The 25,700-nt window shown below is 45.6% G+C and overlaps 1 protein-coding gene across 1 annotated transcript in view; it reads left to right on the forward strand.

Moving 5' to 3' along the window:
- Nucleotides 1-866: 866 nt before the first annotated feature.
- Nucleotides 867-25,700, forward strand: part of LOC310792028 (la-related protein 4B-like) — a gene marked incomplete at both ends in the record, with an annotated part of 116,772 nt that continues 91,938 nt past the window's right edge. The window contains one exon of the mRNA XM_083653710.1: nt 867-947. Coding sequence (XP_083509836.1) covers nt 867-947 — 81 coding nt within the window. The remainder of the gene's footprint in view (nt 948-25,700) is intronic.

The raw sequence follows: 25,700 nt of genomic DNA on the forward strand, positions 1-25,700 counted from the left end.
ACTATACATTTTTCTGTAGCGGATTGTAGGTTTTTGGGGTGTCAGCCGGAGTTTAGGCTGACAGTGTTGTGCACACCGGATAGTTAGTTAGGTTAAGTTAGTTAGGTTACAGTACATAGGTTAAGTACATACATAAGTGCCTGGGTAGCGAGCAGATGGCGGTATTTGACAATTTAGCAGCTAAATCATAGATTATTTTAAGATATTCCATATTCCATACTGAAATGCTATAACAGAAGTATTGGCCAGAATGACATCAACATTTATTGGACACTTCAGCGGATATCTTGCATGTTGCATTCAGGTGCAGTGTAAAAATTTTTTTTTTTTTTTTTTCAACATCTTATTGTGGCGGTCAAAATATTATTGTGGCGGCCCGCCACAAATTCCTTTATGTATGGGAAACACTGCACTAGGTGCACCTTACTTCTTAATTTAGGTGCACCAGTGCGTGTTATGAAATTATTTATACGCACTGGCAGATTTTAAGGTGATTTTAATGGGTGTAAATACACGCACTCTGGAGCCCTGACACCACAGTTTTAATTGTTTTACATCACTGACTGTGTCACTCACCAAACGTAAAATCTAGTCGCCTATGGCGCTTGGCGGGTGTTCATTTGGGGCCCTGGTTGAGTTTATTCTTGTCGTTAGTGTTTGTGTCTTAACGTACTTCACACATGCATTTCAACAGCGGGTGTCCGTAGCCTATACTCAACTCTAGCCTCTACTCTTTCCATCTTACAAGTGACTGTGGTTACTGCTGTATCTCTTCCTTAATCTCACTTGTTTGTCCCTCCTCCCCCACCGTAGCTTACTTGGTGACACAGAGACTTCTCCCTGAGGAGCCAAGAAGCAGACGGCTCATGACTTCTGACCAGGACACGAAAGTTGTAGCTGAACCACAGGTGCAGCAAGTCCAAGAGGCCAAAGAGAACTCTCATTTGGTACGTACTGCATACATGTACATACATGTACATACATGTACATACAGACCTATGCATGCATGTTTACATACAAGGTTTTTCTTGCCTTTAAAAGGAACAGTCATTTATTTCCTATCTCTCGTCTAAGAAGCAGACCCGTGTGAGGTAAAAGAATGAGAAAATCATTCAGAAATATTTTTTTTGTAAATTAATACAATTTATGAACATTAATTCTCAAGTTCCCCTCTGCTGCCTAAAGAGGTAGTGGTAGTTTTTGGGGACGTTTCTAGCCACTGCCCCCCGATTGGCTGGCGGTACTAGAGGCTCCGCCCCCACCTTCTAGTCCAAAATGGAAGAGGATTGGTTTTACACGAGCAACATGTCGCGCCTGTTTCACTGGTTCTGAGTGGCTGTGCACAGGGCACCCGTATAGTAGCAGGGCTGTGCACAGGGCACCCGTATAGTAGCAGGGCTGTGCACAGGGCACCCGTATAGTAGCAGGACTGTGCACAGGGCACCCGTATAGTAGCAGGACTGTGCACAGGGCACCCGTATAGTAGCAGGACTGTGCACAGGGCACCCGTATAGTAGCAGGGCTGTGCACAGGGCACCCGTATAGTAGCAGGACTGTGCACAGGGCACCCGTATAGTAGCAGGGCTGTGCACAGGGCACCCGTATAGTAGCAGGACTGTGCACAGGGCACCCGTATAGTAGCAGGACTGTGCACAGGGCACCCGTATAGTAGCAGGACTGTGCACAGGGCACCCGTATAGTAGCAGGACTGTGCACAGGGCACCCGTATAGTAGCAGGGCTGTGCACAGGGCACCCGTATAGTAGCAGGACTGTGCACAGGGCACCCGTATAGTAGCAGGGCTGTGCACAGGGCACCCGTATAGTAGCAGGACTGTGCACAGGGCACCCGTATAGTAGCAGGACTGTGCACAGGGCACCCGTATAGTAGCATGGCTGTGCACAGGGCACCCGTATAGTAGCATGGCTGTGCACAGGGCACCCGTATAGTAGCAGGGCTGTGCACAGGGCACCCGTATAGTAGCAGGGCTGTGCACAGGGCACCCGTATAGTAGCATGGCTGTGCACAGAGCACCCGTATAGTAGCAGGACTGTGCACAGGGCACCCGTATAGTAGCAGGGCTGTGCACAGAGCACCCGTATAGTAGCATGGCTGTGCACAGGGCACCCGTATAGTAGCATGGCTGTGCACAGGGCACCCGTATAGTAGCAGGGCTGTGCACAGGGCACCCGTATAGTAGCAGGGCTGTGCACAGGGCACCCGTATAGTAGCAGGGCCGTGCACAGGGCACCCGTATAGTAGCAGGGCCGTGCACAGGGCACCCGTATAGTAGCAGGGCTGTGCACAGGGCACCCGTATAGTAGCAGGGCTGTGCACAGGGCACCCGTATAGTAGCATGGCTGTGCACAGGGCACCCGTATAGTAGCAGGGCTGTGCACAGGCCACCCGTATAGTAGCATGACTGTGCACAGGGCACCCGTATAGTAGCAGGGCTGTGCACAGGGCACCCGTATAGTAGCATGGCTGTGCACAGGGCACCCGTATAGTAGCATGGCTGTGCACAGGGCACCCGTATAGTAGCATGGCTGTGCACAGGGCACCCGTATAGTAGCATGGCTGTGCACAGGGCACCCGTATAGTAGCAGGGCTGTGCACAGGGCACCCGTATAGTAGCATGGCTGTGCACAGGGCACCCGTATAGTAGCAGGACTGTGCACAGGGCACCCGTATAGTAGCATGGCTTTCTACAGGGCACCCGTATAGTAGCATGGCTGTGCACAGGGCACCCGTATAGTAGCATGGCTGTGCACAGCGCACTCGTATAGTAGCAGGGCTGTGCACAGGGCACCCGTATAGTAGCAGGGCTGTGTACAGGGCACCCGTATAGTAGCATGGCTGTGCACAGGGCACCCGTATAGTAGCAGGGCTGTGCACAGGGCACCCGTATAGTAGCAGGGCCGTGCACAGGGCACCCGTATAGTAGCAGGGCTGTGCACAGGGCACCCGTATAGTAGCAGGGCTGTGCACAGGGCCACCCGTATAGTAGCAGGGCTGTGCACAGGGCACCCGTATAGTAGCAGGGCTGTGCACAGGGCACCCGTATAGTAGCAGGGCTGTGCACAGGGCACCCGTATAGTAGCAGGGCCGTGCACAGGGCACCCGTATAGTAGCAGGGCCGTGCACAGGGCACCCGTATAGTAGCAGGGCTGTGCACAGGGCACCCGTATACAGGCTGGGTGCTACAGCAAAGCGTCATGGTAGCCACAGCAGGCTTTTGACCAGAGTTGATCTCCCACACTGATTATGCATCCTGAAGTGCTCGCTAAAGAAATGAGAAGGAAAAGAGGCAGAGAAACAGAGAAAGGGCCAACTGTTGTATCTTGTAACAAAATAACCAGTGACTGGTTTCCCCTTTTTCTGTTTTTTTCTTATTCACCACCAATCTGTATTGGCCTTATTGATTATGAGCTTGACATTTCCCTCCTTGTTGGAGCGTGAAGGCCAAGATGTGAAACGGAGCGATAGATCTGAGGTGCAGCAGTGCAGCACGAGTCGTGGTTTGAACCCAGGCTTTCATGGGATGTGACCTCACAGTCAGATGCACTAGTATCCACTAACTAAACCAGGGCTTAAACTGCAGACTGGAGGGAGGTGACCTCACAGTCAGATGCACTAGTATCCACTAACTAAACCAGGGCTTAAACTGCAGACTGGAGGGAGGTGACCTCACAGCCAGATGCACTAGTATCCACTAACTAAACCAGGGCTTAAACTGCAGACTGGAGGGAGGTGACCTCACAGCCAGATGCACTAGTATCCACTAACTAAACCAGGGCTTAAACTGCAGACTGGAGGGAGGTGACCTCACAGTCAGATGCACTAGTATCCACTAACTAAACCAGGGCTTAAACTGCAGACTGGAGGGATGTGACCTCACAGCCAGATGCACTAGTATCCACTAACTAAACCAGGGCTTAAACTGCAGACTGGAGGGAGGTGACCTCACAGTCAGATGCACTAGTATCCACTAACTAAACCAGGGCTTAAACTGCAGACTGGAGGGAGGTGACCTCACAGCCAGATGCACTAGTATCCACTAACTAAACCAGGGCTTAAACTGCAGACTGGAGGGATGTGACCTCACAGTCAGATGCACTAGTATCCACTAACTAAACCAGGGCTTAAACTGCAGACTGGAGGGAGGTGACCTCACAGCCAGATGCACTAGTATCCACTAACTAAACCAGGGCTTAAACTGCAGACTGGAGGGATGTGACCTCACAGTCAGATGCACTAGTATCCACTAACTAAACCAGGGCTTATAATGCAGACTGGAGGGAGGTGACCTCACAGTCAGATGCACTAGTATCCACTAACTAAACCAGGGCTTAAACTGCAGACTGGAGGGATGTGACCTCACAGCCAGATGCACTAGTATCCACTAACTAAACCAGGGCTTATAATGCAGACTGGAGGGAGGTGACCTCACAGTCTGATGCACTAGTATCCACTAACTAAACCAGGGCTTAAACTGCAGACTGGAGGGAGGTGACCTCACAGTCTGATGCACTAGTATCCACTAACTAAACCAGGGCTTAAACTGCAGACTGGAGGGATGTGACCTCACAGCCAGATGCACTAGTATCCACTAACTAAACCAGGGCTTATAATGCAGACTGGAGGGAGGTGACCTCACAGTCTGATGCACTAGTATCCACTAACTAAACCAGGGCTTATAATGCAGACTGGAGGGATGTGACCTCACAGTCAGATGCACTAGTATCCACTAACTAAACCAGGGCTTAAACTGCAGACTGGAGGGATGTGACCTCACAGCCAGATGCACTAGTATCCACTAACTAAACCAGGGCTTAAACTGCAGACTGGAGGGATGTGACCTCACAGCCAGATGCACTAGTATCCACTAACTAAACCAGGGCTTAAACTGCAGACTGGAGGGATGTGACCTCACAGTCAGATGCACTAGTATCCACTAACTAAACCAGGGCTTAAACTGCAGACTGGAGGGATGTGACCTCACAGTCAGATGCACTAGTATCCACTAACTAAACCAGGGCTTAAACTGCAGACTGGAGGGATGTGACCTCACAGTCAGATGCACTAGTATCCACTAACTAAACCAGGGCTTAAACTGCAGACTGGAGGGATGTGACCTCACAGTCAGATGCACTAGTATCCACTAACTAAACCAGGGCTTATAATGCAGACTGGAGGGATGTGACCTCACAGTCAGATGCACTAGTATCCACTAACTAAACCAGGGCTTAAACTGCAGACTGGAGGGATGTGACCTCACAGTCAGATGCACTAGTATCCACTAACTAAACCAGGGCTTATAATGCAGACTGGAGGGATGTGACCTCACAGTCAGATGCACTAGTATCCACTAACTAAACCAGGGCTTATAATGCAGACTGGAGGGATGTGACCTCACAGTCAGATGCACTAGTATCCACTAACTAAACCAGGGCTTAAACTGCAGACTGGAGGGATGTGACCTCACAGTCAGATGCACTAGTATCCACTAACTAAACCAGGGCTTATAATGCAGACTGGAGGGATGTGACCTCACAGTCAGATGCACTAGTATCCACTAACTAAACCAGGGCTTAAACTGCAGACTGGAGGGATGTGACCTCACAGTCAGATGCACTAGTATCCACTAACTAAACCAGGGCTTAAACTGCAGACTGGAGGGATGTGCCCTCACAGTCAGATGCACTAGTATCCACTAACTAAACCAGGGCTTAAACTGCAGACTGGAGGGATGTGACCTCACAGTCAGATGCACTAGTATCCACTAACTAAACCAGGGCTTAAACTGCAGACTGGAGGGAGGTGACCTCACAGTCAGATGCACTAGTATCCACTAACTAAACCAGGGCTTAAACTGCAGACTGGAGGGAGGTGACCTCACAGTCAGATGCACTAGTATCCACTAACTAAACCAGGGCTTAAACTGCAGACTGGAGGGAGGTGACCTCACAGTCAGATGCACTAGTATCCACTAACTAAACCAGGGCTTAAACTGCAGACTGGAGGGAGGTGACCTCACAGTCAGATGCACTAGTATCCACTAACTAAACCAGGGCTTATAATGCAGACTGGAGGGATGTGACCTCACAGTCAGATGCACTAGTATCCACTAACTAAACCAGGGCTTAAACTGCAGACTGGAGGGATGTGACCTCACAGCCAGATGCACTAGTATCCACTAACTAAACCAGGGCTTAAACTGCAGACTGGAGGGATGTGACCTCACAGCCAGATGCACTAGTATCCACTAACTAAACCAGGGCTTAAACTGCAGACTGGAGGGATGTGACCTCACAGTCAGATGCACTAGTATCCACTAACTAAACCAGGGCTTAAACTGCAGACTGGAGGGATGTGACCTCACAGCCAGATGCACTAGTATCCACTAACTAAACCAGGGCTTAAACTGCAGACTGGAGGGATGTGACCTCACAGCCAGATGCACTAGTATCCACTAACTAAACCAGGGCTTAAACTGCAGACTGGAGGGATGTGACCTCACAGCCAGATGCACTAGTATCCACTAACTAAACCAGGGCTTAAACTGCAGACTGGAGGGAGGTGACCTCACAGCCAGATGCACTAGTATCCACTAACTAAACCAGGGCTTAAACTGCAGACTGGAGGGATGTGACCTCACAGCCAGATGCACTAGTATCCACTAACTAAACCAGGGCTTAAACTGCAGACTGGAGGGATGTGACCTCACAGTCAGATGCACTAGTATCCACTAACTAAACCAGGGCTTAAACTGCAGACTGGAGGGATGTGACCTCACAGCCAGATGCACTAGTATCCACTAACTAAACCAGGGCTTAAACTGCAGACTGGAGGGATGTGACCTCACAGCCAGATGCACTAGTATCCACTAACTAAACCAGGGCTTAAACTGCAGACTGGAGGGATGTGACCTCACAGCCAGATGCACTAGTATCCACTAACTAAACCAGGGCTTAAACTGCAGACTGGAGGGAGGTGACCTCACAGCCAGATGCACTAGTATCCACTAACTAAACCAGGGCTTAAACTGCAGACTGGAGGGAGGTGACCTCACAGCCAGATGCACTAGTATCCACTAACTAAACCAGGGCTTAAACTGCAGACTGGAGGGATGTGACCTCACAGTCAGATGCACTAGTATCCACTAACTAAACCAGGGCTTAAACTGCAGACTGGAGGGATGTGACCAAGGGAAACCAAGTTTGGTTGTGGGTGAATGTTGCATCCTAGTTTTTGGCAGATTGTTTCTCAGTGATCCCTTTGCTCTCGGTCCTCCTCTCTGCGTCTCAGTAAAAACGTGTGACGTGTCCTCCTTTTTGTCCATTGTTGCTCGTCCAAATCGACTCCGGTCTCTTAAAACCAACTTCACGACTGTCTGGTTAAAAGTGCTTTATAATGAAATCAGACTTGACAGATCTTGTGCTCAGTTAGTTAGAGGAATGTGCTGGAAATGTGTGAGAAATCCTATAGTGTTGACTCATGCCAAGGCAAAAGGATCAATATAGGTTAAAGGGGAGGTTGATGCTGCTCAGCCGAGCGACTGCCCCTTTAAGAAAGGAAGGAAAAGGGCTGCACTAGGGTTGTGCGATGTCACCAAAATCCCCATCGTGATTATTTTACAGTGAAACATCGTTTTGCACGATGTCATTGGGGTGGGGGTTGGGGGAATAATTAATTATTTATTAAGTCGCTGCGTTGCTGTAATGCGTTCACGTTAACAGGACAGCTGAGCCTGAGTTCTACATGATACCAGCAGGCTTTTAGCCTCTGCTCTGTGCTACAGCAAAGAGCCAGGCGACTGAAGTGGGCAGTGGCTGTCACTAATCTATAGCAATTTGAACGGCGCAAAACTTAACGTTAACGTTACTCACCAACAACGTGTGTGTGTGTTGAATTTAACTAGCTGGCAGAAAACCGACTGAATTACTGGCTGATATAACGTTAGATTCGCCTGGCTCTGGCTCCTCAAGCAGTACTGCTGTAACAGCTAGCAGTAGCCTAGCTGCTGCTGCTGCTGCTGCTGCTGTATTTCTCTCTCAACTCTCTCCAGTCTCCTCAACCCTCTCTTATTCGGTTCAAAAGCCCACGCGATGGAGTGGGGCGAGGAGGAACGAATTCCACCCAAACCTAGTCCGAAAAAAAAAAAAAAATCGATCAAAATTCCACATGATCGATTAAATTCCTTAACGATCAATTATCGATTTTCGATAATTGATGAACATCCCTAGTTCTGATGTAAATGCATCACAATGAAATCTAAAGTTTTTCTGCAAATAGCATCATTGGGAAGTAGATTCTGGCACTCAATATTAGGGGTGGGCAATATATACATTTTATATCAATATTGTGATATGAGACTATATGGTCTTAGATGTTGGATATGGTAATATGGTGATACAAGGAACATGTTATAACATGTTCTCTTTCCCTGGCTTTAAAAGCTGCATTACACTAAGTGAAGTATAGGCTAGTGACATTTTAAAGTAGAATGTCATAACTCACTCACTTTTTCATGTATGTAAGTCATGGAAATCCATTGGTCAAAATGTGTATGAACCCTGATAGATGGCGCTCTGAGGCCTACCAGTAGGCCACAGCCCAGTGGTTGAGAAACATAAAAATACCTAATTCCCCCTCCAAAATCAGATGGACTCCTCTACTAAATCACCCCAATCATTATTTCCTTTAAAATAGAGCTATTCTGGTAATCTGGTGAAAATCTCTGTATTTTTTCCATATCGCAATATATATCGCAGGCGGGGGAAATATCGCAATGCCAGTTTTTCCAATATGGTGCAGCCCTAGATGTGAGATTGTAAACATAAATGACCTCCAGACAGTGTGAGGCCCTTCATCACAACCGTGCTTTGCCTGCTCCCCTACCTTCTCAGTGTGCTTCCTACTTAACACACACATGGGCTGAAGTGAAGTGAATGGCAGGTTGTCACTACGACTCTGCATGTGTAGTAGGGCTGTGCCGATTCACTTATCTCCCGATTCGATACTATCACGATACTTGGGTGCCGATTCGATATATATTGCGATTCTTAAGTATTGCGATTCTACGATTATTGCGATTCGATATTACGATTTATTGCGATTTTTGTTTGTTTTTTTCTTTTCTTTTTTCAGTTTGTTTGCTTTTTTACACTAGATTAGAACATGGGAAAAGTTGAATCATACACTAGAGACTGTATCATGAGTAGGGCTGGGCGATATAGTTAAAAACAGGGGCGGACTGGGATCATAATTCAGGCCGGGCATTAGATACCAAGCAGGCCAGGCCGATATGGGCCGACGCGCGTGAAATTTGGGCTGTTTGAAGCCCAATTTGGGCCATTTGAAGCTCAATGTGGGTAGTTTGAAGCCCAATTTGGGCCGTTTGAAGCTCAATTTGGGTCGTTTGAAGCCCAATTTGGGCCGTTTGAAGCCCAATTTGGGCCAAGTCCAATTTTACAATGAGATGCACCCACTTTAACCCTGAAGTGTAATTATTACTTCAGACTAACTAATAAAGTAATAAAACCACTAGTAAACCAGTAGGCAGCGCCTGGCCTGCTGTTCAGTGAGTGGCCTGACTGCCGGCACACAAAAAAAAAAAAAAAAAAAAAAAAAAAATTTTGCTTTTGCGATTATCGATTCTGGAATAAAAGATCGATTCAAAAAATCGTGACATTAAAAATCGCGATACTTAGGTGAATCGATTTTTTCTCCCACCCCTAATGTGTAGTAGGGATGTTCATTTTGAACAATTTCCATAATCGAAAATCTGGAAAATTAACGATCAATTATCGATTATCGATAGCGTAATAATAATAATTATATATATATATATATATATATATATATATATATATATATATATATATATATATTTTTTTTTACTCTGGTCTGGTAATAACGTTGCGCGATGATAACGATAATGGCGATGCCGCTGTGTAGTAAGAATATCAGACACTAGCGCTGTGGCCAGGTAAACAAACATGTTAGGTTACATGATGTAAGGCAATCGGCGTCTTCCAGCTTAGCTGACAGCACAAGAGTCAAATCAACAGGCCTGTGCCTCACTGAGGTCCGCAGACCGCTGGGTGCGTTTGTTTGTGTCCCCGGCGCATGCCCGGTGTGAATTCCCCATGTTTAAAACAGTTTTGTTGGCACAAAGGCCCGTGCTCAGCCAGAAAACTAGAGACTATATGAAGCTCCACCTCCCGTTAGTCGGCTGTGCAATGGAGTGGGGCGAGGAGGAACGAATTCCACCCAAACCTAGTCCGCAAAAAAATAATAAATAAAATAATAATAATAATAATAATCGATCAAAATTCCACATGATCGAATCAATTCCTTAACGAACATCGTTATGAACATCCCTAATGTGTAGTCAAGTCACTACGACTCTGCATGTGTAGTCAAGTCACTATGACTCTACATGTGTAGTCAAGTCACTATGACTACATGTGTAGTCAAGTCACTACGACTCTACATGTGTAGTCACTCTACATGTGTAGTCAAGTCACTACGACTCTGCATGTGTAGTCAAGTCACTATGACTCTACATGTGTAGTCAAGTCACTATGACTCTGCATGTGTAGTCAAGTCACTATGACTCTGCATGTGTAGTCAAGTCACTATGACTCTACATGTGTAGTCAAGTCACTATGACTCTACATGTGTAGTCAAGTCACTATGACTCTGCATGTGTAGTCAAGTCACTATGACTCTGCATGTGTAGTCAAGTCACTACGACTCTACATGTGTAGTCAAGTCACTATGACTCTACATGTGTAGTCAAGTCACTATGACTCTGCATGTGTAGTCAAGTCACTATGACTCTACATGTGTAGTCAAGTCACTATGACTCTGCATGTGTAGTCAAGTCACTATGACTCTGCATGTGTAGTCAAGTCACTATGACTCTGCATGTGTAGTCAAGTCACTATGACTCTACATGTGTAGTCAAGTCACTATGACTCTGCATGTGTAGTCAAGTCACTATGACTCTGCATGTGTAGTCAAGTCACTATGACTCTGCATGTGTAGTCAAGTCACTACGACTCTACAGGTGTAGTCAAGTCACTATGACTCTACATGTGTAGTCAAGTCACTATGACTCTACATGTGTAGTCAAGTCACTATGACTCTGCATGTGTAGTCAAGTCACTATGACTCTACATGTGTAGTCAAGTCACTATGACTCTGCATGTGTAGTCAAGTCACTATGACTCTGCATGTGTAGTCAAGTCACTATGACTCTACATGTGTAGTCAAGTCACTACGACTCTGCATGTGTAGTCAAGTCACTATGACTCTACATGTGTAGTCAAGTCACTATGACTCTACATGTGTAGTCAAGTCACTATGACTCTACATGTGTAGTCAAGTCACTATGACTCTGCATGTGTAGTCAAGTCACTATGACTCTGCATGTGTAGTCAAGTCACTATGACTCTACATGTGTAGTCAAGTCACTATGACTCTGCATGTGTAGTCAAGTCACTGTGACTCTACATGTGTAGTCAAGTCACTATGACTCTGCATGTGTAGTCAAGTCACTATGACTCTGCATGTGTAGTCAAGTCACTATGACTCTACATGTGTAGTCAAGTCACTATGACTCTGCATGTGTAGTCAAGTCACTACGACTCTGCATGTGTAGTCAAGTCACTATGACTCTGCATGTGTAGTCAAGTCACTACGACTCTGCATGTGTAGTCAAGTCACTATGACTCTACATGTGTAGTCAAGTCACTATGACTCTGCATGTGTAGTCAAGTCACTATGACTCTACATGTGTAGTCAAGTCACTATGACTCTGCATGTGTAGTCAAGTCACTACGACTCTGCATGTGTAGTCAAGTCACTATGACTCTACATGTGTAGTCAAGTCACTACGACTCTACATGTGTAGTCAAGTCACTATGACTCTACGTGTGTAGTCAAGTCACTATGACTCTACGTGTGTAGTCAAGTCACTACGACTCTACGTGTGTAGTCAAGTCACTATGACTCTGCATGTGTAGTCAAGTCACTACGACTCTGCATGTGTAGTCAAGTCACTACGACTCTGCATGTGTAGTCAAGTCACTATGACTCTGCATGTGTAGTCAAGTCACTATGACTCTGCATGTGTAGTCAAGTCACTATGACTCTGCATGTGTAGTCAAGTCACTACGACTCTGCATGTGTAGTCAAGTCACTATGACTCTACATGTGTAGTCAAGTCACTATGACTCTGCATGTGTAGTCAAGTCACTATGACTCTACATGTGTAGTCAAGTCACTATGACTCTGCATGTGTAGTCAAGTCACTACGACTCTGCATGTGTAGTCAAGTCACTATGACTCTACATGTGTAGTCAAGTCACTATGACTCTGCATGTGTAGTCAAGTCACTATGACTCTACATGTGTAGTCAAGTCACTATGACTCTGCATGTGTAGTCAAGTCACTACGACTCTGCATGTGTAGTCAAGTCACTATGACTCTACATGTGTAGTCAAGTCACTACGACTCTACATGTGTAGTCAAGTCACTATGACTCTACGTGTGTAGTCAAGTCACTATGACTCTACGTGTGTAGTCAAGTCACTACGACTCTACGTGTGTAGTCAAGTCACTACGACTCTGCATGTGTAGTCAAGTCACTACGACTCTGCATGTGTAGTCAAGTCACTACGACTCTACATGTGTAGTCAAGTCACTACGACTCTACATGTGTAGTCAAGTCACTATGACTCTACATGTGTAGTCAAGTCACTATGACTCTGCATGTGTAGTCAAGTCACTACGACTCTGCATGTGTAGTCAAGTCACTACGACTCTGCATGTGTAGTCAAGTCACTACGACTCTACATGTGTAGTCAAGTCACTATGACTCGAGACCGAGTCGAGTCTCCACTGTTTGAGTCTGAGACACCAAAGAAGAGTCTGAGTCGAGTCACCATTACCTGAGTCCGAGTCCAGAGTTACTGAACATGAGCGAGCGTGAAGTAATATTAATATAGTATAGCCCGACCGATACCGCATATTGGTCGGCCGGTATATCGGGCCAATATTGGCCTTATTTAAAAGACATATCGGTATCTGTGTATATGTTTGCCGATATGCGCGGTATGATTTTTATGCCTCCGCCGGCGATAGCCAGGCCGGAGGCATTATGGATCCGGGTTGTCCGTCCGTCCGTTGTTTGTTAACGCCATATCGGAGGAACGCCTTCATGGAATTTCATCAAATTTGCCTCAAACATCGCCTTGGACTCAAGGATGAACTGATTCGATTTTCGTGGTCAAAGTTCAAGGTTACTGTGACATCACGACCGCTCGTTTCATGCTCGTTAACGTGAGATCTCAGGAATGCCTTGACGGAATTTCTTCCAATTTGCCTCAAATGGCGATTTGGACTCAAGAATTAACTAATTAACTAAATCCGCGTTACGGTCGTTCTAGTTTGGCCGTTTTCAACAAGTAAGATTTGTGACATCACAAATACTGGAGCCAATCCCTGTCCAGTATTCAGCAGTTAAAGCCCTTGTTTGTATGCTGTGATTGGCTAGTTATGTTCTAGCTAACCCTGATTGGTTGGTTTGGAATTTTTTAATGAGGCAGGAGGGGGGAAGTCATTTTAAGGATTCCAACAAGATACTTTGAACTTTTTGTGGAAAAAAACACGTCGGACACAAATTATTATTCAATGTAGAGTATTGTCTATACATTTTAAAACATGGCTTTAGGGGGTCTTTAAATTCTTGGCATGTGGAAAGTTCTAGGCTTGGTCGATATCCAAAATGTAATATCGTGATGCAATCCCGTCCCACCCAAATATGGTGAGATTGATACATGGTCCATACTTTATCTTTGTATACTTTTTTAATACTTAAAACGTAATTGCCAATTTTTGCCCAATTGTTCCTTTCTCTTGCTTTTTATGTGATTTATGGAAGATATAATTGATTGAATAATGAATGCTGTGGTTTGTGATGAATTCTATGCCTCTAACAGAGACACATATGCTGTTAACACATTGAGTGCCAGCGACGCCAAATGGCGTCAGGAGAAATTTACCGTAGGCTGCCAGCGACGCCAAATGGCGTCAATAACTCCAAATTCATATTTTGACGGGGGGATGTCGATCTAAGCCTCTTACATCGCCTCTTACAATATGGGAGCTATTGAATGTGTCTAACCTATTTTACAGAACCCTTAGGTGGCGACAGTGCCCTCCCGATTAGACAAAGGCCAGGAGAAAAGAGAGAAGAAGTCATGAGGAAACGGAAATCGCCATTGATATGCTTGAAGCATAACGTTACGTTAGCTGTGCCTGTGAACAGCAGTCATCTGCTGCCACAATTGAGCCCCATCCGTGTCCGCTGCGATAGTCCATCCATATGATTTAGTTGCCGACACGGCGACACCAGCGTCTTTCTGAAAAGTTACATTATTCTCAGCTGGGAGCCGAGGACACGCTGTAAAAAAGCGGGGGGAATGGGGGATGCAGGCAGCGGACTTTTCAGTGCAGATCAAACTCAGAGCAAACCGCAGCAGAGACACTCGACTCCTCCCACCACGGAGGAGAAGGAGGAGGGGGGTGGGGCACGCAGGGCACTAACAGCATACAACCATTGACAGTACACACACACCCAGGCAGCAGCAGGCTCGATGTTGGGCTATGTTTTCATTCTGTCGCCTTTCTAACATAAAGATGTGATTATCTCAGAAACTAATTTCAGCATGCTCTTTTCGGTCGAAAACACTCTTTTTCAGAGGGGTGTATTTCCAAAATGGAACGGTTTATAAACACAGTTTTTTTTTTAAAATGAAACAGAAGGGTTCAAAGTTTCATTGAGGCTATTGGTTGTCCATATAAGAGGAACACAAAAAATGATATGGCTATATTAAAATGCATTGCGGCCTATGTGGCACAGTACAGCAACCTTTTGCCCAAGGGCCGTGGCACTCAAAGTGTTAAGGTGTGGCTGGAATAGCAGGCATGCTATATTTAGTTTGGCAGATAGTCTGACATATTGACATATTGCCATGTTATGCTTGTTGGGTGAGTCATTAACATATCACATAATGTGTTTTCTTTCATCTGGTGGAAGCATTTTTCAATCAAAGGTGAAACAACACGGATATGATGGTTTATAGTGGGGGCTACCCTGCCTGAGTGCCCCATTCATTTCGGCTAAAGCAATGAGGGTTTTTATATGGTTTATGCTAGTCTCAATGTCAGACCCATGAGAATTCTTACGCTGATACACTACGTTACTGCATGCTGCAGATCTCTCTCTGGGTCTAGGACACTCCTCTCACCAAGCTGAGGACGCGATCTTTGCCGGTAGCCCTGTTTACACACAAATCCTGTTTACACCCAAATCACCTGTTTACACACAAATCACCTGTTTACACACACATCCCACAATATTGGTGTAAAGAAGTCATTAAGACCCCCTCTACACTTTTACACAGAACTAAGCAGCCATGCCATATTTCTGCCCCGGAGTGTGCTTTTACAGGGCTTCAAATTTGGCGCGGGATTTGCGAGAATCGCGCATATTTTTGCCAATTCCCACAGATTTGTAATTTATAATGCGGGAGAAGCCCCGCAATTGTTTGCGCGTCGATGTCTATAATGTTAAGCCGACGGAGCGGAACCAACGTTTGCTGAATACGGACGACTGGTCGGACACGTTACCTCGGGCAGTGGTGTAGCCTCCCCGCTCGGCAAGCAGCAAACTGCTTGTTGTGGACCAAATATCCGTGCATTCAAAGCACTTCATTCATACTCCAGGATTCCCGTGGTTCATTAAAAAGTCTTCAAATGTCTTAAATCAAAATCATGGAAATTAAGGTCTTAAATTGTCGAAAACTTGCCGCAAATATGCTCTAGGCATCACATTTGCAGATAGTGTTTTTAAGACTGATGGAAAAGTGACTCAGTGGTGTACCGTAAAACGTCTAAATAGTGTTAATTTGTTGTAATTAGACAATGAGAGAATCCGCTTTAATAGACGTATTACGGTAACGCCACGCACAGAGGTTCAGTGTAGTTGCACAGCGCACATCATGGCTGCGCCGCGCCCATCACCAATGCTGCTGCAGCTTTCTAAGATCAATATATTAATTAGCCACACTTAATAACAAATACAATGTGGGCAGGAGGCACCGGAGGGAAGCATCACGGTCCATAGACTGTAACGTGGTTATGCCGCGAGATTTTTTTTAAACATTTTAAAGTAAAATGCATGAATTTGGTGGAGAAAGCTTAAAGGATGGCTTTCCCATGGGGAATATGAATATATATTAAATCTCACGCCCCTAAGGTTTTCGAATCCGTTGAAATTTTTGAAATTGGTTGTTTACAGCCAGAGATATCAACCAAAATCCACTCTGTGTGTGTGGGGGGTGGGGGGGTGGGGGGCTGGTGGGGGGGAGGGGCGGGTGCGGGGAGCCGAAATCCTATAGTTCCCACAATGCACTGGGCTCGCGTGGCCTTAGATTCCACGCCCACCCCTCAGGCATTTGGCTGATATCAAACTCCAGTAGGTGGCGGTAATGCACATATATGTTTGCCAACCGCCATAAAACTCAAAGAAGAAGGCTTCGACATAAAAAAATGATGAGAAGAAGAAAAAATCAAAAATAAAATTGCCTCCAAATTGCACCAAATTTAAACCGAAGTATATATGTCGGGAGATGTCTTCATAATTTTTTTTTCATGCATTTTAAGGCATTTTCCAAGGAGTTACGCGCATCTGATGTTGTAACTATTTCATGTAAAAATGTGTAAAAACGGGTACATTGCTCAGCGTTGATTTCGTTACTTCAACGCACCTACTACTAGATGTAAAATTTGACGAGCTTTCCAATGCCGCCAGTCCCGTGTCTGGACGTGCTTCCGTTCCCGAGATATGGGCCCCGTTCCAATACCCATACTTGTACTTCTTTCTTGTAGTATGTACTGCCGCTGCCCTCACAAAGTATGGATTGTAGTGTGCAGCATGCATGCAAAATGCATACTATTGGGACACACTACATCTGTCATCACGTGAGCTTCCTGAACTCCGACCTCTTGCTCACTTCCGCCGACGTCCGCAGTGCCACATTTTTTTTTTTTTTTTTTTTTTTTTTTTTTTAATAAAAAAAATTTTTATACAAAAAATTTGGACTAAAAATTTACAAAATTGGAACAGACAATCAAATAAACTAAATAAAATGAATAAAGCAAAAACATCAAGTCAGAGTTCTAAACAGGAATCAAGATATGCATGTTTTGGTACACACTCCATGCTTGTTTGGTTTTAACTTCAAGGCTTTCTTAAAGTTAATTATCTCATTCATGAACACGCAGCTCAGTCAGTGCGACGTAACTCCAGTAGGTGGCGGTAATGCACAAAAAGTTGTTTGCCAACTGCCATAAAACATTAGAAGAAGAAGAAGAAGATGTAACTTCCTGCTGCGCAAAGGATTGTGGGGAAGATTGGCTGACGCAGCATGCATCGATGCATACTCCGAAATAGGAGCTGATGTAGTACAACACCCTGGTACTCTTGGCATACTGCATCTGACATACTATGTATTGGGACATACTACATCTTTTTTTGCCTACTAAATAGTATGGAAGTATGGGTATTGGAACGGGGCCAGGGTCTCTTTGCAAGGAGCTATGGAAAGCTAACCTAGCTACAGTAGGCTAGGTGGTGGAAAAAGATGGCTGCCTTTTGTTTTTGTTCAAGACCTCTGAAGGGGCGTGGAGGACCTCTAGAGGCGGGACCATGGCCCACATGGCCCACAGGCCCACAAGTAGTGTAGTTCATAGGTGCTCGACTTCCGCAAGGCTGGACTTGTCGCCCCGACGCGTTTTGCGTCAGAGCGTCATGGAAATAATGTGAGAGATGGTTGATATCTCTGGCTGTAAACAACCAATTTCAAAAATTTCAACGGATTCGAAAACCTTAGGGGCGTGAGATTTAATATATATTCATATTCCCCACGGGAAAGCCATCCTTTAAGAGCAAAATTAAAAAAAATAAAAAAAAATAAAAAATTGGTCAAAATCCTTTTGTGGCGGCCCGCCACAAATTCCTTTATGTATGGGAAACACTGCTGGCATATAACATTAACCACTCGACCGACATTCAGCACAGGCATGTACTGTAGACGCCAGGACAGCAGGACCTGATGCATTGCTAATGCGTTTTTAGCCAGACAAGCTAACAGCCACACAAGACGACGCATAATGGCAATGAATAACTGCGTTAAGAGACCTCCACTCAACTTTGTTGACAGCAAAGGCTTCCCAAAGTTAAATGGACTATATTTAGTCTGAATACACGCCACGGCGCTGGGGTGAGTTGTAGATGTTTCCTGATGTGCATGCCTACTCGCCACAGAGTTGGGATATAGGCTATAGTAGGAGCACAGTCTGAATACTACTAACGTGAGTTGCTTTTCGTAAGGGAACAACAGAACGCCAGACAGATTGCAGATGTAGAACTTCAGTCTGGAGGTGGCTTCCCCTCAGTCCTCCTGTCATTTCTTTATGAATGAGCTGAGATTCCCGTCTTCCCGCGGCGTACCCTTTTAGACACACATTGATTTCCCGTGGCGTACCCTTTTAGACACACATTGATTTCCCGCGGCGTACCCTTTTAGACACACATTGATTTCCCGTGGCGTACCCTTTTAGACACACATTGATTTCCCGTGGCGTACCCTTTTAGACACACATTGATTTCCCGCGGCGTACCCTTTTAGACACACATTGATTTCCCGTGGCGTACCCTTTTAGACACACATTGATTTCCCGTGGCGTACCCTTTTAGACACACATTGATTTCCCGTGGCGTACCCTTTTAGACACACATTGATTTCCCGTGGCGTACCCTTTTAGACACACATTGATTTCCCGTGGCGTACCCTTTTAGACACACATTGATTTCCCGTGGCGTACCCTTTTAGACACACATTGATTTCCCGTGGCGTACCCTTTTAGACACACATTGATTTCCCGCGGCGTACCCTTTTAGACACACATTGATTTCCCGTGGCGTACCCTTTTAGACACACATTGATTTCCCGTGGCGTACCCTTTTAGACACACATTGATTTCCCGTGGCGTACCCTTTTAGACACACATTGATTTCCCGTGGCGTACCCTTTTAGACACACATTGATTTCCCGTGGCGTACCCTTTTAGACACACATTGATTTCCCGCGGCGTACCCTTTTAGACACACATTGATTTCCCGCGGCGTACCCTTTTAGACACACATTGATTTCCCGTGGCGTACCCTTTTAGACACACATTGATTTCCCGCGGCGTACCCTTTTAGACACACATTGATTTCCCGCGGCGTACCCTTTTAGACACACATTGATTTCCCGCGGCGTACCCTTTTAGACACACATTGATTTCCCGTGGCGTACCCTTTTAGACACACATTGATTTCCCGCGGCGTACCCTTTTAGACACACATTGATTTCCCGCGGCGTACCCTTTTAGACACACATTGATTTCCCGCGGCGTACCCTTTTAGACACACATTGATTTCCCGCGGCGTACCCTTTTAGACACACATTGATTTCCCGTGGCGTACCCTTTTAGACACACATTGATTTCCCGCGGCGTGCCCTTTTAGACACACATTGATTTCCCGCGGCGTACCCTTTTAGACACACATTGATTTCCCGCGGCGTGCCCTTTTAGACACACATTGATTTCCCGCGGCGTACCCTTTTAGACACACATTGACTCGGCGCTGATACTACCTCCATTGGCGGAACGAAAGGCGGAATATTTCTAGTTATTTATAATTATTAAATTCCCAGTTCAGTTTACTGTTTCATTGCATTGATGTCATTTTGGACAATAAAGTTGATTGATAAGCTGTAAAATATCCTCCCTACATCACATATCTCAAGTCATGTCAAGTCATCTCTTTGTCAAGTGTTTGATATTTGAGGGATCATTGCAAAAGAATTGTGTAATATAATGTTTATTATATAATATAAGAATATCGGCCGATATATCGGAAAACCCAGTATCGGTCGGGCTCTTAATAAACGCTATAAACCAGTTTGGTTTATAGCCCCCCCCGATTTTTTATCCAGAATGCAACTCGGGCAAGTTATCAGATATCTGCACTGATTGCAAAGGGTGGACGAGCTTTTTCATGTGGTGACTTTGTGAAACAGTGTCTGAATGTGGCTGCGGATACTGTGTTCACTCCTGAGAATGCATCCCTGCAAATTGTCATGGCAAATTGTTTACAAAAGATGGACAACAAAGCTGATTTTCAAAGTACCTTGAGGATTTTTCAAGTTGTGAATTAAGTCAAATTTCTCTCTTGATTACAAAGGTGGAAAATACAACTTGTTTTTAACTGGGTGTTTACTGATTAAATGTTTAAGCTCCCCACAAATGCAGATGTTTTTTTTTAAATATATATAACCAATTGCAAATTATTACAATTACCAAACGGATAAAAAGTAGATTATTATATTGAAATGTTATTTTAGATTTAGAATGTAAATTTTCTATAAAACACAATACATTTTAATGTAATTCCACAACGTTTATTTTTGGCCCCTCGGCCCTCCACCCAGATTGGGTTTTGGCCCTTCACGGGAAAGAATTTGGGCACCCCTGCTCTAAACTAATGAGACGCGTTTTCATCGTGTTCGCCCCAAATCAGCCTCTTTGAATAGGAAAGAATGTGGAATTAAGTGGAACGGTGAGTAAACAGAACAGATGGCCTTCAGGCAAAGATAAAAAAAAACAATCTTATTTTCCTGAGAGCTCCAAATACAGGAAGTGGAAAGAGCCCGCTGTCTTTTTCCACTGTCATTTACACATGCACAAGATTGGAAACTGGATTGGCAGCGAAGGGGAAGGAGGGCAACCTGCTATGCTGGACTGCAGTGGGCTCATGCTTCAGTCAGGCTCTGAGCAGGGATTACTGGGGGGAAACTGGTCAGGGCAAGTTGACTATAGTTCCATGCGCCGTATCGAGGTCAGTGCCCTTTGCAATACATCCCATTCAGAGAGTCAGGGTTCCTGAGCAGGTCTGGAAAGCCGGAACGTGTATGGAGGATCTATCATTTCTACCGTTTGAAAATTGAAAAGTCTTAATTGCATAATGAAAATATGCACAAAACATTGTTCAATGCAGGTTTCCTTGTAACTACGTCTGTAGTAGTGCCGCACGATGAATCGAATCGCGATCGCGATGTCAGCACGTGCGATTACATAACCGCAAAAGGGTGCGATTATATACAAAAAAAAGAGGAAAAAAAGCGTGCGTGTGCGCCTCGTCTAACTAATGTTACACGCGAGTGACGTGACGCAGCAAATAAACAAACTCTGCCATCACAGTCACACTGGACATCAACACTAGCGGGAGACTTCTCCCACCTCCAAATATACAGCAACATTATAAGGTTAAACATAGACATCTTACCGAGGGAGAGACAGCAGCCACCGCTAACGGCCAATTAAGCTAAGTGAGTAGCCGATCAGAAAATTGAATGGATGGAAACAGCCGTGTGATTAGTGAGAAAGTCAGTAAAAGAAGGAGAGAGCTGCAGGTGATTATGCAGAACTAGTGCACGTTTAAGTGTACAGCAGGTAAGGACCCACTGCCATGAAGAATATAGTGACATTAACCGAGAGCAGAGAAAACACTCGCAGCTGCAGAAGCAACCTTCAGGGTCTGCATGTAAAGTCTGCACGTAACTCACCTCTCGCAGCTGCAGAAGCAACCTTCAGGGTCTGCATGTAAATTCTGTGCGTAACTCACCTCTCACAGCTGCAGAAGCAACCTTCAGGGTCTGCATGTAAATTCTGTGCGTAACTCTCATTCTAAAAAAAGAAAAGAAAAGTCACGAATGTGACAAAATAAATAAACTGCATGTGTACAGTATTACTCATTGTATTACTGGGAAGACATTTTTGCAGTCTGAGCCATCTTACACAACACAGTGCTGCAGTTTATAATTTTATTTTTGAGACAGGCAAATGTCTCAAACAGACTGATATCACATCACAGGATTAGCCTGACTCCACCAGACGGGGGCGGCATTGTTCCACAAATTCACAATCCACCTCAGTCTGGCCCTGGCCTCAGAGAGGCGTTCAAACCGGCCGCCACGCAGGCGCACCAATCAGCGTGAGCTAGGGGCGGGCTTTAGGCGAGACCGGGTGTGACGCCACCGAGAGGCGCCTCTGCGTTTGTAGTTCTTTCACTATTCAACATGGCGGCGGCTACCGAGGCTAGCTCCAGTGAGCTAGTCAAACATTCTATTCAAAACAATAAGCTAACATAAACGTTAAACACTTGATCTTACAGTGAGTACGAAACCGTAACTGTATTGCTGTAACGTTATCAACTATGAACGTTAGTAAACAAGACATTGTTGTAGAATTTGGGGAGATAGCCTTCAGACCGCTAGGCTGGGATAACTTATTAGCAGCTGTAATGGCTAACGGCTAGCCATTCACGCAAGTCACACAAACACAACGCCCTTCTCACTCTCACCACAGCCCAGTAAACATGCAATCTGTTAAACCATCATTTTTGTTCCAAATCGAAATAAATCATAACGTTAATCAAAATGCCACTGAATTATTAGCTAATCAACACAGAACTGCAAAGATCAGTGTGATGTATTGTCCCTTTACTGCTAGCTGAAGTGTATTCTGCTATGATTGGAATGTTGGCTGCTGTTTAACACGTTGAGTGCCATAGCCGAGATATCTCGTCTTACATAATCCAACGGTTAAGTGCCATAGACGAGCTATCTCGTCTTACATAAACATTTTTTTTTTTTGACGGTGGGACATCAATCAACCCCTTTTACGTCTTCTATATCACTATTGGAGGAAGAGAATGTGTATAATCTATTTTACCGACCACTAAGTGGCGACAGTTCTCTCCAGACAGAGACAGAGAGAAAGCCACAGCCACGGGACCCGTGGCTGTGGCTTTCCGTGCTGGAGAAAGCATTCTAATTTTCAAGGAAATAGCTGGGCGTTTTTTTGACGGTGCTACGTGGATCAATGCCCCCCGCGTCTCCTATGGAGATATTGGAAGTATTGAATGTGTATAATCTATTTTACCGACCAGCTAGGTGGCGACGGTCCTCTCCCGACAGAGATAAAGTCAACCAAAAGCAGCCGCCTCCCGCGGAAATGGCTTGGCGATTTTACAGTCAGAAACGAACGAGCCTCATTCTCATACTGTAGGCGGGGACGCTTTCGCGCTGCTGCGGTGGGGGGTTCCAGAAATGGACTGGGTGAGCAGCATAAAGCCTAGAGTCGCACGGGGCTTCATCGGGGCTCTCAAACCCAAGAGACAGTGAGACCTATCCACACTCGCTGCCAGGGAGAGAGGCTGCTCAAACTCGCTGCTCAAACTCCCAGCAGCAGAGCACTCCGCAGCACAGACGGAGGGAGGAGTTTGGAGACACACACACACTCTCTCTCTCTCTCTCTCTCTCTCTCTCTCTCTCTCTCTCTCTCTCTCTCTCTCTCTCTCTCTCTCTCTCTCTCTCTTTTTGGGGGGGATAGAGAAAGAGAGAGCCGGAGAAAGTCAGGGTAGTTGCGCCAAGGCAGCCAAGTAGGCCAAGCCGGGAAGCGCCAAGCTAAACAGAAAGAGAGAGCCGGAGAAAGTCAGGGTAGTCGCGCCAAGGCAGCCAAGTAGGCCAAGCCGGGAAGCGCCAAGCTAAACATCAATGTACCAAGATCGAAGGCCCGACCGAGTTGGGAGCGCCAGCCGCAAATAACGTAAGTCGCTAAAAAAGGTCGAAGGCCGGAAAAGTACAATCGCGAAGCGCCAAGGCGGCCAGGTAGGCCAAGCTGGGAAGCGCTATCGCGAGGTGCCCGACCGAGTTAGGAGCGCCAGCCGCAAATAGCCGTAAGTCGCAAAAAAGGTCGAAGGCAGGATAAGCACGTACCAAGTAAACATTAACGTATCAAGATCGAAGGCCCGACCGAGTTGGGAGCGCCAGCCGCAAATAGCTGTAAGTCGCTAAAAGGTCAAAGGCCAGAAAAGTACAATCAACTACTGGCGCCTGCAGATCTCAATTAACTTCCGGTAATCAGATCTTCCTTTTGGGGGATCTCCTAGCCCATGCAGGCGCCCTCCTCTGCCTCAAGAGCAGCGCCACTGGCCAATGGAGTCAAGCGCCAAAGCATTTGCCATGCATGCCGATTGCTAAATAAAGTTTGTCTAATCCTACCAACTGGCCTCTCCTGATTGAAGTGAGGTCTCCAGACCATAGTTCAAGCAGAAGGCCACTCACGCGTAATCCGATCTCAACGTGGTCAAAAATCCTAGTATGACGTCTGCTATGACGTCAAACATGACGTCAGTTAATCCTCATATATATAGCAAGGGTTCGACGTCACCTCTCTCTCTCTGGCCGATCATAGCAGCAGCAGCCCACGGCGGTCCATCTCCCTTGAAGCCGGCCTCCGAAGCGTTGTTTTGCCCCACCCACCTCCCCAGTCCACCACCAACGAGTCTTGACTCCCGATCCCCCACGGGGGGGGGATCTCCTAGCCCATGCAGGCGCCCTCCTCTGCCTCAAGAGCAGCGCCACTGGCCAATGGAGTCAAGCGGCACACACAGAGTGGGAGACAAGGGCACCCATAATCACAGGCACGTGAGGTGGTTCTAAAAATCCATTTATCTCCAAACTCTCTGAAAATCTCTGAAACCATGCTGTACTCAACGGCTAATATCTACATAACTACTAACTCTGCAAACTAACTCTTTTAGACAGAGAAAGCACACATTCTATTAGTTATTTTTAGATGATTGGTGTTCACGAATTCTTAACAGAAAATAATCCTCGGCTCTTGTAAAATGAGCCAGAATCCTCAAAAAAAAACCTGGCACAACTTACCTACAGGATTGAAAAAATGGCTGGCACTCAATGTGTTAATAAACCACGTTAACTCACGTTGGTGTCCGAGTGACATATTATGTTATACAGGCGAGATTAAAGATCTCAGGATACAATACAACAATCAGTTTATCTGATATTTTCCCCCGTTTGCATAAATTATACTGTGAAGTGTGAATATAGCTCTAGCATATAGTAGTCCTATATGTCTGATATTTTGGAGCTGTTATTCGAGAAATTGGTTTATCGATAGAACATACCGGTAGTTTAAGATTTTGCACTTGTACTTTAGATAGGGGGTAAACAAACGTCATGGGAGCCAATACTAGGAATACGGTATATCAACAAGGAACCATTCTTAAAGTTTGAGATTATATCCAAATACATGCTGCATGGTGTAACCAGGGTGTTTTTCCTCTTCTCTGTTGACGTCCTCTGGGCTCCAGGCAGCTCCCTTTCGCAGATTCATCTCTGACATCAACATCTTTACGAATTTACATCATCTCTTATCATTTTACCCAATCGTGCCTCAAGACCAGCAGATTATGTAACAACAACACCACACACGGCCGTCTTTTCTCCGTTTAGTTTATTATCACAAAAGCAAATAACATTCTCCAGTCATGCGTAAATATCTACCATTCCACTGACACATATGCTAAAATTCACCAGTTAAATAGTAGCGTTAAATCATTATATTGTATCAAAGCATTTGGTTGTTGCCATGATCATAAAGGCTAGAGAGCGTTGCGTCTCCATGACGTTAGCCGTCCAGGGTGCG

Source organism: Poromitra crassiceps (assembly GCF_964638095.1).
Source record: "Poromitra crassiceps genome assembly, chromosome: 17".
In the NCBI taxonomy this organism is placed as follows: domain Eukaryota; kingdom Metazoa; phylum Chordata; class Actinopteri; order Beryciformes; family Melamphaidae; genus Poromitra; species Poromitra crassiceps.